Source organism: Osmerus eperlanus, chromosome 28, assembly GCF_963692335.1.
Source record: "Osmerus eperlanus chromosome 28, fOsmEpe2.1, whole genome shotgun sequence".
NCBI classification, from domain to species: domain Eukaryota; kingdom Metazoa; phylum Chordata; class Actinopteri; order Osmeriformes; family Osmeridae; genus Osmerus; species Osmerus eperlanus.
The window spans coordinates 4,524,973-4,540,649 of record NC_085045.1 but is presented as its reverse complement, the minus strand read 5'-3'; the positions used below and the strand labels follow the sequence as shown (position 1 = coordinate 4,540,649).

Genomic DNA, 15,677 nt, shown 5'->3' with positions numbered 1-15,677 from the left:
TATGTATTTGCCATTTTTGTGGCAAATACATGCTAGCAGTTGGTTGTCATTGTTCCAGCTTCCAAAGGTTTAGTACAGCATCTAGCAGGCTTTACAGTAAACCAAAGCCTGTAGACTGTAGGAGACTGTAGTCTGTAGACTCATCTTTCTAACCTTACCTTGAGCCCTGGGTGTCCTGGTGGACCAGACTGGCCATCCAGGCCGTAGCTGCCATCTCTACCACAGGTCCCCGCTCTCCCGGGCACACCCTTTGGCCCAGGGGATCCCTGGCACACGGACAGAATAATAAGATCTACCGCCTTAAGAAACAAAACGCTGAGAGAGCTGCTTTTCGAATAAATAAGAATGTCCATTGATCCAATAACTGACGCGTGTACAGTGTGTTTAATGTCCATAGTTACCATCTCTCCTCTTTCACCCGGCATTCCCCCGTTTCCATGGTCACCAGGGATTCCCTGCATAACACAACAGTCCCCTGCATCAGCATGAAGCGCTTTATAACATAGCATGATTGCTGTGTGTGCGTTTGGAAGACTTACTGGAAGACCAGGCCTGCCCATCTCCCCGTCCGGTCCGGGGGGTCCCGCTTCGATCTGGGATTCGAGAGAAGAGGGAGTCCATCAGAAACACATCTCGGCCACTCGGGCCTGTTGGGAGGTGAAGCAGTGGAGCTTTGGTACTTACTGGCCAGCCCGCCCGCAGCAAATGGAAAAACGTCGATCGCTGGGAGGAAAGCAGAGGTCAACAAATGAGTATGTGCATCAAATCCCGAAGCAACTCAAGTTGAAACTATAAAAGGATTCACATCCAAGTGAACTCTGCCATGAGCCAGGGCAGACCACAGCACAAGCCATCCGAGCGAGAATGGGAGCCAGCTACTTCACCCACGCCGCGGACAGGAAACGCGCGACTGTTTGCTCAACGTAAACTCTCACACATCATTTCATGTAACACTTAGGGGCAGGGGCATTGAGCGGAGGCCAAAATCCAAAAGTCCCCGACAAAGTGTTGAGAGCCCCATGCTGAGGAGCTCTACTTCCACCGACGGCTGAGGGAGGCGGCACAGAGCACGCTGTCACTGCTGAACCCAGAGCTGGGATACTACCGGGCACTGAATCACACAGTGGGCCGCTGGTTTAATAAAAACGTTGCGGTCTGGCTCTCTTGCCCGGGGACAATATTTGCCTTGGAACCACAGCGCTGGTTCTGTCCCGGGGGCGAGGGAGGGCTCGCAGGCCCAGTTAAGGTGAAGCTCAGGCATCTATGAGAAGCGTGGACCTCCCCTGTTCCTGGGACTCCACAGGGGGACCCGGCTTCAGTAAGCTGGAGGCTGAGTAGGGGGTTAATAGGCTGTCAGAGCCCCCCAGTGTGCTCCCAGCTGGCTGCGGGCAACACTGCGCCCATTCACAGCCAGCGCTGGGGCTTTTCACAGGACAGAGGGGGGGGTAACCGGAGCACGGGTCAGGGGGGCTTTGGGTTACAATGCTCGGCAGACAGATCAGCCCTCATTACTGTACATCAGAGAGCGCTGCGAGCCTGAGTCCTGCTGCTCCAGTCCCCATCGAGCTGAGTCCATGTCCCCACACTGGGAGAGGATTACACACACACACACACACACACACACACACACACACACACACACACACACACACACACACACACACACACACACACACACACACACACACACACACACACACACACACACACACACACACACACACACACACACACACACACACACACACACACACACACACACACACACACCCTGAAATAGAGGGCCCGCTCTACGCTGATGGTCACAGAGGACCTTAGAGTCTATAAAAACCTGCTGAGGTTTACTCTTCCATTACTGATGGAAAAAACAGCCGCGGGCCTAATCTAATCAGCTCGCAGATGTATTTTGGTCTCGGCGAGGTTGAGGAAGCACGTTCCAGCATCAGTATGTTTATGTCCGAAATAAACACGGCTGTTTTAAATGTACAGATTGCACAGCGAGCATTAAATCCAGAAATCAGATACAAGATGATTCTGTGTATGAAATTCATAAAGGTCTAGTGTATGATTGTAACATTGGACTTTTGTAAATAATGTGTTTAAAAAATCTGTTTCTTGTTGATTTCTCAAATATACTTTCAGTAAGTTGCCATGCAGAAGTACTTATATAAGTGTAGTAATCAACTCTAATCAAGACAAAAGGCATTTTGTAATTTCACATAAACTAATCAAATTCAGACCCTCGGGCTATGGATTGTATATAAGACAACACATAAGTGATAAAACACTTTCCCCACCACAATGACATTCTTTCATTAAGCTCCTCTATTCACATAAAGTGACTATACTTCATCTTGGGTCTATTCGGAAGAATGTGAAAATAAACAGAAGGATTATAATGATACTGCTTGTCAATGTATCATACCAAATTCAGTCATTTGTGTAACATTTTGATTAGAAGATACTTTTTTCCAAAAGAGATGCGCTAGCAGAGGAGGCCATCTTGGGTTTCAGGGTGACAAGGGAAGGGCTGTGGTATTGAAATTGTCCTGACAGGGAGAGCCTAGCGAGACCACTGTGATGGATCTCTTCTCTCAGGGCTGGTCTTACCCTAAAAGCAGTCCAGTCCTCCTCTGAGTTCCTCCACAGGTAGAGAGTAGGCAGTCCTGCAGGCCCCGGAGGACCCCTCTCACCCTGCCTGCCTTCCTTCCCCCTCTCACCCTGGAATCCCTAATGGCAAGCGGAGCAGAGGGCATTCTGGGACAATGAGTCATGTTCAACCAAGTGCAGGTCACAGGAAGCTCAGTACAGTAAAGTCAACATGAACTACAGAACCACATCACAAGTATGTACATCTTGTGTACCCACATTGTTCAGCTGTTCCTCCCAATGTTCTTACCTTGTCACCCTTAAACCCAAGATAGCCCTCTTGGCCAGCACACCCCTGTTAGGAAAAAGTCAATGAATGGTTTGTGAATGTTAGTACATTGGCTTGCCTTGAATAGACTACTGTCTGGCAGTGCATCTATGATGATCTAATAGAGAAAATACAGTTTTAGGTCTGTGTGGTACATTATTCATGTTGCAACTTTGGAAATGTTTACAGTATTTTCAAACCTGTAATTTGTAGTCTGCATATAAATCATTATGTATCCCTGTCATATGGAAAAATGTAACCACAATGTTTGTGCAGGTTTTCCATACACCATACTTACAACAATAACATAAAAAGCTTGAAAGAAAGTTAAAGGTTTGGTAATTGCATTAAAAAGGAAAACATCTAACATCTAAGTAGAAGTGGCACTGTTCTACTGATGAATTGACAATGACCCGGCATAATGTATCCAAAGTGAATCATACTCTTTTCCCTGGTGGTCCAATAGGCCCTGGAGGTCCACCCAGGAGCCTGTACATCTTACGGTCAGATCCCACAATCATATCCCCCTCACTGGGCACCACCGTCTCTGTTCGGGGGTGGTGGGGACCAGAGTATACTGCCGCCTCACGCTCCCACAGTCCTCTCTGTGTGGCCGACACTCTACCCGTCTCTCCCTGCTCCTCTGAGACCGCCTCCGCTGTCGACCCAGCAGGCAGCAGCAAGTTCTCCTCCATCAGAACCTTGGAGTCAGACTGGAGTGAGGTCTTCTGTTCAGAGGGGTTGTGGGTATTGGAGTCCAGGTCGATCATGTCATCAAGGGAGGATCTGGGGAACGTCCATTCTAATCGGTCTTCAACTTCCTTGTCTGAGGCTTGGACTCTGGAGTAGGACTTGCTGTTGAGGTCTCTCTCCCCCATGTGGATAGAAAACTCCTTAAATGGGTTTTCATCAACTACCACATCTACATTCTCTTGCGGAATGTTGTCTGCATGCTGGGGGATGCTTCCAGGAGGTGATAGATCCTAGGAGACAGAAAATGCACGTAGAAGAATTAGTCACAGACAGATTGAGTTTGAGTTCTGGGGTCTCGCACTAACACCACAATTGTGTCCAGATCCTTCTTTGAACATGATCAGACTGTTTTGGCTGCCTTTCCCTGACAATTTTCTGTTTGAGCACTTAAAACATCTGATGTTCAAGGACAAATTTGGGGAATCACTTCCAGCCAATGAGCCAATGTTTTCTGGCTCTAGGAGATTCCCTGCATGTGGATCTGTTTAGTGGGGCCTGCATGAATAAGAGGTGATTATTGGTTTAAAACACATTTTATGAAAGCAAAAGTCTTTACAACAACAAGTGTGAACAAGTGCCTGCAATAGATACGAGAGTCAGGGATGCAAGCCATGTTCTCTACAGCATGTGCAGTACCGTAGATCCAGTCGCTACTGTACAAAACCACTTGAAAACAGAACTTGCCCAAGTAGCTAAATGTTAAAAATGAACATTGTCGTTGCTCAAATTCTATTCTAGAAACTTCAATTCGATAAGTAAACGTGGCCTACCGTGAGAGCGTCCCCCCAGTGACGCTCCATACACAGCCCGAACAAGAGAGGCTTCAGCCAAAGGCAGGCCAGCATCCAGGTCACAACACACCTCATGACTACTGGAGGTCAACCCTCCACGCTGCACCAGGACGAGTCCACAACAGAGTCAGAGCCCGTCCTCTGTTCCTACCCTGCGCAGTAGCAAGGACACCCAAGCAGACAGGCAGGCTGCAGGCAGGCAGACACACCCTGGGCTAGGCTCGCTTTCTTCCACACTCCCCACCCACGCATGGCACACCCCAGCCAGCACGCCAAGCCCAGAGAGGGGCCGATGAGCACCATGATCTAACCGTTTCACTCCAGCTGTTTGGGGATTTTGCGCAGGGGAGGCTTACTACCAGAGGGCGAGAAATCATTTCCATGAAAATTGTTACTACAAAAGCCGACCGAATGAAGCAGCGAGGCCACAGAGATTTACGTAACGGGAAACTTCCCAGTAGAAAAGCCACAGCAATAATCTGCTAATGATCTCAAAGGAGGCTAATTTGATTGAAATGAAAAACGGCTACGCTGGAGACCTACAGCAGTGTAAATCAAAGCGAGTGAGGCAGCCATGACCACACGCCCTGGAAAGCAAGAAGGATCACTGGCATTAGCCCGGTAAACCATGACAAGGGCATCCCCCCCATGGGAAAGCACATCTGCGCGGACTTCAGAAGTGGGAAAAGTGAGAGTTACACCCCTCTCACTGGCCGGGATTCAGATCACTCAAAGCATTCAGAAAGTCCTACCACTTTACACAGACTAACCTCTTCCAAGCATCTCCCTTTATAGGGCATGTAGATCTCATCACTTACCACTCCGAGGCCATTATACAAGACACATGGTTTCCATTAGGACAAAGTGTTAGGCCAGTTAATTTTCGTATTTGAACTTTAGGTATTGGTTTAAGACACTGGCATTCTAATAAAGCAGCTCTTTTATACGGCTCTTTAACTAGGTATATAGCTCGATTAAAGCCCTGGGAATATTGTACGTTTTAGTGGTCTGAGGTTTCAGAGGACTGACAGTGTCTCAGGGACGGGAACATTCTGGGATATGGCGCAGAGCTAAACTCCCACGAGACTCTCTCCTTTATATCCGTCTTGCTGGGGGACCCAAAAACATGGCTTCTTCTGGGTAAAGAACATGCGCAGAGGTGTCTTCACAGCTTTCATGGCTCAAATCTCTTATCTTTATAGGAGATAGAGATAGGAGGGTGGGGAAGGTGAAGGCAAGGCAAGAGTGCGAGTAAAAAATAAGTACAGTACCTCCATTTAGTGGTGTTCTGATGAAGCCTAACAGCATTTAGTATGAACCAGGTACTACATGAACTGGTTATACAAGGATGTGTTAAGATGTGATGTTAGGGGTATTTCAGGACGTTCAGCCATCAGGAGAGAAGTAAAAACATGCACAGAAACTCTCAGACATGCTAAGTATTGGTGGCAGTAAATATATTGTAATGTACAATACAGTGCAAGTGTATATATAGTCAAATGAGCCAATTCTACGTTTCAATAAACACAGACAAACAGTCAATTCATAATCCCAAGATCACACTAAATGAAGATTTAGATTTATGTACAAAATACCCTGAATATATGTAGGATTGATTTGTGAAGTTGCATGGATACGGTGTGCACTGTGATGGACTGGGAAGTGATAATGTCTTTTCAGGGTTGCAACGTTCTGGATGTTTCTGGGGTGCTGCAGTGTGTGAAACCAGGAGGGATCCCGTCCCTAATGGGGTATTTGTCATAGCTGCTTTCAGTGCACACACACACACACACACACATCACTCTGATGTGGTATGCTCTTATGCAGGGCCTGTTCCCATGACCCTAATGAATCCCAGCTCTCCCCGTTAGGAAAATAAAGAATGGCGTTATGGGGACAAATGAGAAATCAGTGGGCTTCCCTTCACTTCCATAAATGCACTTTCCAGATTTTGCAGGCAATTCATCTCCCACTCACTTCATCTGTCGCTTGTGCGTTATTTGCCTCCATTGTGTTGTGTATTAGATAAGTGAGACCTTCCTCTACTCTGTCTAATGGGCATGGGAGCAAAGGTCCACACACAGGGGAATGCATTCCGAGAGCGTATTCCAAAAACTCTCACAAAGACTTCAGCAACTCCACAGCTGTACTGTACGTCGGCATGACCTGCTCCCCGTGTCATCCAGTACTCACCCCAGGCCCTTTCTCTACAGACGTGGAGCTCTCTGTTTCGTTCGTCGGGCTGCTGGTTCGGATGTCTGACAGGTCACCAGATGAAGCTTCGTGAGCCTGAGGTGTGGGAATGTCCAAGCATGAGAATTTCCATCACTGAAAGGAATAGCTTGTAATAACCGTCTAGCCGTCTCGTTGAGTAATGGGGAGAACATTCCGGAGTGTTGCAGTACCTGGAGGCCGTGTATGGGTAGAGGGGTCCTGGGGGAGCGTGGGGGTTTGGGACTGCCTCGGTCACACACAGGCTGATGGAGGAGACAGTGGTCTCTGGCGGCGGTGGGGTCACCCATCACAAAGGTCATCTGTCTTAGGGTTCCCTGAGGACAGATGCAGCAGAGGCTGAAGAGGTGGATCAGAGGTGGATCAGGAGGTGGGGCCCTTAGGGAGAACCAGAGATGTCCTCACCACCAACCCTGGGGTTCACGGCGTTTGCCTGGATATGACTCATGCATGCGAGAGGTTCCTTGGGACAGGAGCATTAGAGACAGTCATGGCAATGACCACGGGAGTCATGGCAACCCCACCTCATGCTGACCATTGTAGACCGTGCATAACCTCTTTATCCTAACCATGACCATAGGGATGGGGATTTCCAGTTAACGCCGAAATCATCCAAATATGGTCCTTTTTTTTTACTACACTGATGCATGAACAGTATGGAATATAACCACTGATTAAGGGCAGTGAGAGATGACTTCCAGAGCCTGGGTTCATGATGAATTGGCTAAGGAACACTGGGCTCTGGCTTGAGTTAAGGAAGGGAGGCCTTCAGAGAAACCTCAGGGGGGATTTAGGAGTTGGCAGGTGGAGGAACAGATTCATCAGGGATATTTTGGACTCCCTATTCAATCATGGACTGAATTCTTAAGGGGAGAGAAACAGAGTGATTGGAACAGATCATTTTCAAATGGAGAATAAAGCTGTGATACAAAAGGAACTTTTCATCCCCTCTCTACTGCCATCACCTGGAAGATGTTGGATATCTGCACTACCGTAGCTGGAAATGAACATGGGAAAACACGATCGAAAAGCTTTGGTGACTTTCACTTAGGTATCCCTCACTTCGAATGGGGTCTCGAAGCCCTCCAGAATCCCTCCGACCATCAGTAGTCCATCGGTGGTGATGTCCTGTCCAGGGAAGTTCCAGCTGACCATCTCCACCAGCACACAGTCAGTATACAGGGACAGCCAGTGGGAGGACACCCCCACAGAGACCTGGTGCCAATGGCCATCCGTCAGAGAACCAACTGGAAACCTGGGCAGCAAAGGGGGGGGGGGGTGATAGTTCAGCTCAGTGGTAGAGAATGACAACATTTTGTATTAATTTAACAGATGCTTCTATCCAAAGCGACAATCAACAAAGCCTTTGGAACCCATAACATAAGTCAGTGAATCAATTTTGCCAAAAAGACGGCCCCAGAGCTTAGACGCGTTCCCTAAAGTCAGCCGTGCACAGATAGGGACCCGGGAGCGGCGGGGGGGAGGGACCCCGACACGTACTCGTAGTGGCGGTGGTGCGTGGACACGAAGCTGAGGGCGTGCGGGCTGACACGCAGCTGCAGCTGGATGTGACCCTGAGGGCTGAGCAGGGTCAGCAGGCTCACCTCCTCCTTCTGCACCCCCCGCACCTCCAGCAGCACGCTGAACTCATCAGAGAACCTGGGGGAGAGCACACACAGATACACACACACACACACACACACGTACAGTACATGTAGGCACACACACACACAAATATACACACACACACACGAGTTGATCACATACTGTAAAACAACGACACGTACTATAGTTACACGCTATAGGTTATGAATGAATGATAGATAACGTACCTTGGTCCAAATGCCTGCTGTGTTGGCATTGCCAGAGTGGCATACATGCCCATATGAAGTGTTAGACATCTCTGGCCCCCCACAGAGAAGGAGACGTTAGTGCTGTTACCTGCCACCCGGCACAGCTGCTCCAACAAATCCACCTTCCCTGTCGAAAGATCAACACAACATGTTGTCAGACTGTTCAGCGCCCTGACCCAGCTCTTGATCTTTCGTCCTTTGTTGCTTTAGAGGAGCCAGTCATTTAGCAGGAAGGGGAGAGGAGCGCTTTCCTCCCAGTGGGTGAGAAACAAGGCCGTAATTGTGCTCATTAATCTCTGGATAGCCGCAGGACAAGCAGCAGAGCAGTGCTGCAGCAGTCGTAACTGAAGGATGGCTCGGACATGCGACAGAGACATGCTTTGTAATGAGACTTCCTCTACTCTTCTTCTACGATCTCCTTCACATGTCCGAGTTATCCCTGAGCTTTACTGTAATTACGTCGGGTGGGATCATCCATCATCCAAGGAAGGCCCCACCAGATACAGGGTAAATTAAATGGCCCCTACTCTGCCCTGTCCAGGCCCTTGACATCAAGCCCCATAGGGGTCCTAATGAATTGCTCTGGGGTAAGCTGTGAAAATACCCATGGCAGAGTTCATAAATCAGTCCCAATGCCCACAGGAATTCTTTTTAGAGTTACTTCCTGCTTCATTACCTGCGCCCACTATTAATTGTGGCGACGGAGACAGAAACGTTCTCCCCTCAGGGTTTTTGTCGATGCCGTTCTCGATAACGCCAGAACCTTCAGCCAACTTTGAGAAGGAAGTGTTTGGCATGGGGAAACACAGCTGCCCTAATGGCTGCCTTTCCACATTCATATCGACATTAATCCTCGGCACAAATGGCAAGTCCGAACAATGACCCCAGGCACTGTGGTTCCGCTAAACCAGCGAACCATGGAGGTATACATTACAACGATATCTCACTGCTCAGCAGACATAACCCTCTGACTTGTTTCGAAGAAGAGTGGTGAAAGGCCTCTAATTTTGCCAGCGGATCCCATCATACAGTGTGTCTGTCACGCTTCCCTCAGACTCCACTCCCGGGCTGAAGGACTGCAGTCACACATGACTACACTGTGATTAAGCAGTGAAAGGTCCGTCCTGAGCCTAAGGCAGCATTCCTCAACCCACTGGGGCATGCACCGTCGGCACACCGCTGACTCCAACAAGGTGCTGAAAACAACACGAGCCATTTCTGGGTATTAGAAACTAATGCGTTTCGAACGGCGCCCTTTTAGGACCCCCTGTTGTCACTTGAAGACCTTTGTGTTTGGTCTACGTTACGACCTCGACAGACGGTGCCGAAGAGGCGGCTCTTTTCAAATGGATTAATATGACAGGTAGACGGTAGCTAACGGCATGGAACCGTGCCAGGCCTGTGAGGGAAGGGAGAGATGGGAGCATTTCAAAGCAGAATGACTTGCATCCAGGTGGGAGCTGAAAAACTCCGGCAACCATCTTGAGTCCATGTGCTGACAGGAGAGAAGGCAGGAGGATAGAGGAATGGAGAAGAGTCTGGTTCTTAAGGACAGAACACAGACCAACCAGGAGAGAACCCGACAGACCCTGAATCACACCATGAGTTTGATACCATCTACAAACACCACGGATCTCCACTTGGTATCCTACACACACCTCTCCAATGTGACAGATCAGTTGTAACTGTCTGGGCTGGAAAAGAGAAGAGGCAACCCCTCTCCCAGAACATAGTCATCATTTTTCTCTTGAAGTAGTTTGTGGGAAATACTTAGAGAGGAGGTTAGAGGTAACTGCCAAACAGTCGTCTACTCAGCTCAGTGTTGAGTAGTAAGCCTTTGGGTCTAGTGTCTTGGCTGCTGGTCTCATTTGATGGGCAATTAGGTCCTGTGGCTCTGGTTTGTGTTACGGGTCATTTACATGGACGGTTAACTTGAGTTCAGTCTAGTGGGATTATGTGGAAGGGAAATAACACTAGTCTTGATATTTTTCTTTTCCATAATAGTGTTTTTAAAGGTCATCAAAAAAGGTTCGAGAGATTAAATGTTCTCATGGAATTGCTTAAGGAGTCACCGTGGTGATTAATGATTGACCTCCATATTAATGTGTTTAAGTTTAAACAGCTGAGAAAATGATCTGGAAATTAATTATATTTATTTTGTTTATGCTTGGCTGTGAATAGGATACGCATGCTGTACTTTTATTAATGGCAGATTGTACCAACAATCATTATTAAAAGTGAGATATTGCACAAAAGGCGTCCTGACAGCAAATGCATCACCCTCATTGCTGTTAGCCAGAGCTATTTCAACTTCCCTGAACTTCAGAGCACACACTGGTCACCTACTTCACACCCATGGCCAGTACACAGGAGCATTTTCTCTGAATATTCCCAACATTCTCTTCTTTCAAAGAGACCTTCCATCTAAAATATGTGCTCATTTCCTCTTTTGGAGAAGAACAATATTTAAAAACCAAACGGTGACCAACATCAACAGTAACTTCAAACCTATGGGCATCAAGTGTTTATAGATGTCAAGCCTGGCCCCTTCGAGATGTGAAAGCGACCAAAGCAAAACCCAATCTACAAACAATGGATTACCTCCAGAGGTAGTGGTTGTTGAAACAACCTCAGAGCTGCTCTGGTAAGGAACCCTGGCCTGTTTAGTCCATCACAGAAGTGGTTTGGCGGTTAGGGCCTCAAGGCTGGGTTCATGCTGGGTGACAGGATGGTGCTTCAGCCCAGCCATCAGCTGTTTTCCTCGGGCTCTGTACCCCTCTGACACCCCTTCCACCACCAGCCTGGCTGTCCCACCATGAAAGACACAGGCCAGAGTAGACCAGAGGGTGTCATTGTTCATCATCAGCCAGTTACCCCGTCAGCTCTGATCCCTATCGAGCCATTACTGGTGTTTACAGTACTTCTTCCACCTGTGTGCTGTGCCTACAGGGTGTCGTCACCCTGTCAGGGAGACAGATCCCCCTGCTGGATCAGAGGCAGGGACAGTGTCACGTAAAGCTCTGGGAGCCATAAAAAAAAGGGGGGATATTATTTTCACAGGTGTCGCCCCGCTTGGGGACATGCCTCAGAACGCACTATTTCACTGTGTGTTCCGTGCTGGCTGCCTCTGTGTGCCTGCTGGGGAGCAGAAGAGAGGAACAAAACCACACAGCTCCCCCCTCTCTGGAGTCTGGGGAGCGAACATGAGCTGCACGTGGAGCTCATCAAATCGGAGTTAAGCTATTTCTAGAAAGCGTAGCTTATCTAAGCGGGTTGTCCAGCACGCCTTCTGATCCCAATATCAAGTGTCAGATGCGCTTTGGTGTGAAACATCAGCCTGCCATGATCTGAACGTTACAGCAAAAGTCCTGCAATCAGTCACTGTTTAGCTGTGTCTGTGTGATCCAGAATGCCATACTGTAAGAGGAAGAGGTCTGTCTCAGCTTGGTTCTGCTTCTTTCCAGCGGGACTGCCAGAGACCGTAAGGGCAGAGGCAATCAAGTAGAACCGAACCCTCCGGCGTAGAGGCCTTCCTGGGAAAACTACCCTGGTTGACACTTGTTGGGAAAATTTTCGACAAATCACATAAAGACAGAAAAATTGATATAAAAATATTTTGGTGTTGGTTCCCAGACTCCTTTGGGGGAACTTGATTCATGTCGCACACACGTCGGGAGGAGGAGAATTCAAGATGTAAAGTGAAAAAACGAATGTCCTCTTCCAAGAAATTACATATTCACAGCTCATTATCGCAATCCGGTTGTTTCCCTGTCGGAGTAATTAGTACTGCACTTTCCCAGATTGTACCATGGTCCATGGAATATAACAAATTTAACAAGGAACCCATTTTTCTCAGGAAGCTCATGCATTGCTACAGACAACCAGAAGGTTTCCATTTGTTAAAAACACACACTTTTAACATCACATCATTCCATTGTACTTTTCAATCCTAGCCACAGTCCAGTCTAGCTGGTGAACAGAGGGAATGTTGATGGGTGATCTGCCACACAGAGCAGACATGCCCCTCTCCAACCCTGCTGTGGCGTCTGCACAGGCTCAGGGTCAGACTGGGCAAACTCTTTGTTGAGAGAAGGGATCAGAGGGAACCCACCATAGGAAGGTGCACATTCCTTCCTGTAATGAATACAGGGTGCTGAACACACATGTAGTCTAGGCTCTGACATTGACCTGTCAGAAGCCTCCTGGCAACATGCCAAACCTCCACCCAGAGACCGGCTGGAATGAGTTCAAACATCCATCTCACATCAGCATTAACCAGGACATAATGTCAAGATGCTGAAACTACAGCAGCCAGGATCATTTCTCATTAATGGGACTGATTACAGAGTAAAAATGTGACCCATAATATCATAGCCAGGGATTTTTACAGACACATGGCCTACCCAAATGGACATTCCTTTGAACACAAGGCTTTGTAGGACATGTATATTGTGAGATGTAACCACCATAATATATGGTGGACTTTTACAAGCCCTTAACACAAGCATCCCACCAACAGAGCTGGCATTGGAAAGTCAATCTTTATAGGACTTGACCTTTTATGTTGACACATCCTTCCAAAGTAACCACCCCATCCCCAAGGCTGTGTGTGTGTGTGTGTGTGTGTGTGTGTGTGTGTGTGTGTGTGTGTGTGTGTGTGTGCACGTGTAGTGTGTCTCACTCCTTCAGGAGAGCCAAGGTGTTCTGCTGGTCAGGCAGACGGGGAAGCCTGTCCCAGCGTCAGAGCTGCAGCTGTGCCCAGGCTCCCTGGAGGGTAAGCCCTGCCATGTCCGAGCCAAACAGGGAGGCAACGGACGCTGCCAACCAGGAAATCCATCTCCCTGACACTTGGATCAGAGGATGTGAGGTGCCAATCTGATAGGCGGAGAGATGTTTAGCAAACTCCAGCTGCTGCGCTGAGTTTTACAGGAGTATAACTGCCAGTGCCTGTCCTTCGTGCCAAGAGCCCCATCATAGCAAAAAGTGAGTCCAATTCAAGACAATTATGAAGTCAATTTTTTGGGGGCCAAGTAGAATTACGGCACGCTGCACACACTCGGTTAGGACAACTGAGGAAACACTTAGTCCTGTTTGTCCTCAGTCCAGGGAACCACAGGCTTCTAGAATGGTCACAAGTCCAATCCACCATAAGTGTTTGTAAAGTAAAATTATACTGTGCATTTAGCAGCAGGGGACACAAACTGACATGAGCCAAATCTTTCTATGCTAGAGCGTGGTGTCGTGTTCATTTACAGTTTGCTCTCTGTTATGTTACAGGTCAAAAACTATCCACAAGGGAAACAAGGGCAGCCTGTATGAAATGATGTCATACAGTTTGCACATTCAACGAACGCAACAAGGCCGCCAGATTAGTATTAAGTGTCATGCAGTATGCCTTCAGCAAGTCACGATCAATTGTTGATCTCGACGTTGCAAAACTCAGGGTTTCCCAAAGAGCTGACGTTGCCAAGAGTGAGCCAGGCTAGGGTTATTGACTCGAACAGATCTCTCTTAATCTGGAACAGGCCGTCTCCTGTCCCCTCTGCCAGTCTGGGTCATCTCAGAGCCGCGGCTCAGCACAGTGTTGTTCTTGGACATCCTGACCTCCATCTGGGGTCCGTGATTGAAAAGACACTGCAGCTTTTAGGGGAGTGTTTTTTTTCCTTCCTTTCTTCTCACAGCTCTGACCCGGGTTCGAAGAGCTCGAGTCGCTGACGTCAGGATCAAGAACCCGAAACCAGAAAGACGGTGACAGTGTCCAGGTTAGGGAGGGTTTAAGATAAGGAAGCCACACAAACCGATCTCGATGGACATATATTTTCTTTAAGATTAATCAAATCACATCCATAAGCTTAATGTTTTATAAACTCATTTACTAGAAGTAGCAAATCCAACCCAGTTTGCTATAGGTGAACTAAATAAAACATTTTGTCCATCAAACTATGGACACAGCATTGCACCTTTTATCCAAACTATACAAATAGTGCATATATAAAATACTGCAGAAGATCCAAGTATCAAAAGTGTATTTTGAGGGGGGAGAATCGAGGAATGGTCTGTGTTTACTAGCCACAGCGCAAACTATAGCCACATCTCAGCTACAAGGCACGATGAACAATAATAATGACAGCCGCTGTCAAGCCAGGTGCCTGTATGCAATACTGTCCAGACATTTAATCAGACAGTGCTTCCCCTTGAACACATAGTTATGATTATCAAACATGGATAACATTCATTACTGCATGTCTGGTATTCCAGCCTTAGCCTAGCTCAGTCGTGGTTCCCCTCAGATCCAGACAGAGTGAGGAGAGTGCTTTGATCTGTGCGCTATGTCTTAATATGGGAGCATAGAGCAAACAGATCAGGTTTCTGTTCAGGCTAGCTAAGCCTGCTATTAGAACATTACATAGCATGCTGTGCACTGTTCGTCTGTCATAGAGCAGAGACCTGCGAACATGGCCCACTAGACAAGGCAGGAACTTAGTTGACAAAGCATTAGAGGTGTTCTAATTGGCACCCAAGGGGACTCTCTGATAACAAATTCCAGGCAGCATCTCTCTTTACTCAACGGAGTAAATTAACATCAAAGCAGCTTTGAGACTTAAGTTTAACCGGGAGGATATCTGACATTTTGATTCCTGACTGGCCTAGCATCAATGTGTGGCGAGGACGGTTTACTGTAGAAGAGAGATATCTGATATGCTTGAAATGCAAAACAAGTATTATTCCAGTCCCATCTCATTTTCACAGTCCGGTCTATAACAGTAATGGTCCTCCCAGGGCAGACTGCCTGGTCAGCTCTGAAGGCCAGCTAGAACCATAGGAGTCCAACTGGCAGTGAGCCTGTTGCTTTCAGAGACTTCTACTGGGAACTGCAATAAGAAATGCGACTCGGGAGAGCTCACATAAACACAATTAGAAAACATTATCTGAATACTTTTCATCAATTCCCTTCACATACGGACAGCATTGGAACATGACCTGCTGCTTGTCATTTTGGAATTAGAAGCTGAAAGGTTATGGGAAACTACTCCCTTTATGTTAGCCTGGTCACCCTTGTAGGAGCCTTGATCTTTGTAATCAACAGGAAAACATAGGCTACAATAATAGGAGGCCTATGCTGCTTAAGTA

The 15,677-nt window shown here is 47.6% G+C and overlaps 1 protein-coding gene across 1 annotated transcript in view; it reads right to left on the bottom strand.

Moving 5' to 3' along the window:
* Nucleotides 1-15,677, bottom strand: part of si:dkey-61l1.4 (collagen alpha-1(I) chain) — a 28,282-nt gene that overhangs the window by 11,824 nt on the left and 781 nt on the right. Inside the window, exons 2-13 of the mRNA XM_062454696.1 lie at nt 8,526-8,673; nt 8,194-8,352; nt 7,756-7,948; nt 6,867-7,010; nt 6,655-6,750; nt 3,361-3,900; nt 2,900-2,944; nt 2,611-2,730; nt 685-723; nt 540-593; nt 402-455; nt 159-266 (exon numbers count right to left, since the gene is read on the bottom strand). Coding sequence (XP_062310680.1) covers nt 159-266; nt 402-455; nt 540-593; nt 685-723; nt 2,611-2,730; nt 2,900-2,944; nt 3,361-3,900; nt 6,655-6,750; nt 6,867-7,010; nt 7,756-7,948; nt 8,194-8,352; nt 8,526-8,673 — 1,700 coding nt within the window. The remainder of the gene's footprint in view (nt 1-158; nt 267-401; nt 456-539; nt 594-684; nt 724-2,610; nt 2,731-2,899; nt 2,945-3,360; nt 3,901-6,654; nt 6,751-6,866; nt 7,011-7,755; nt 7,949-8,193; nt 8,353-8,525; nt 8,674-15,677) is intronic.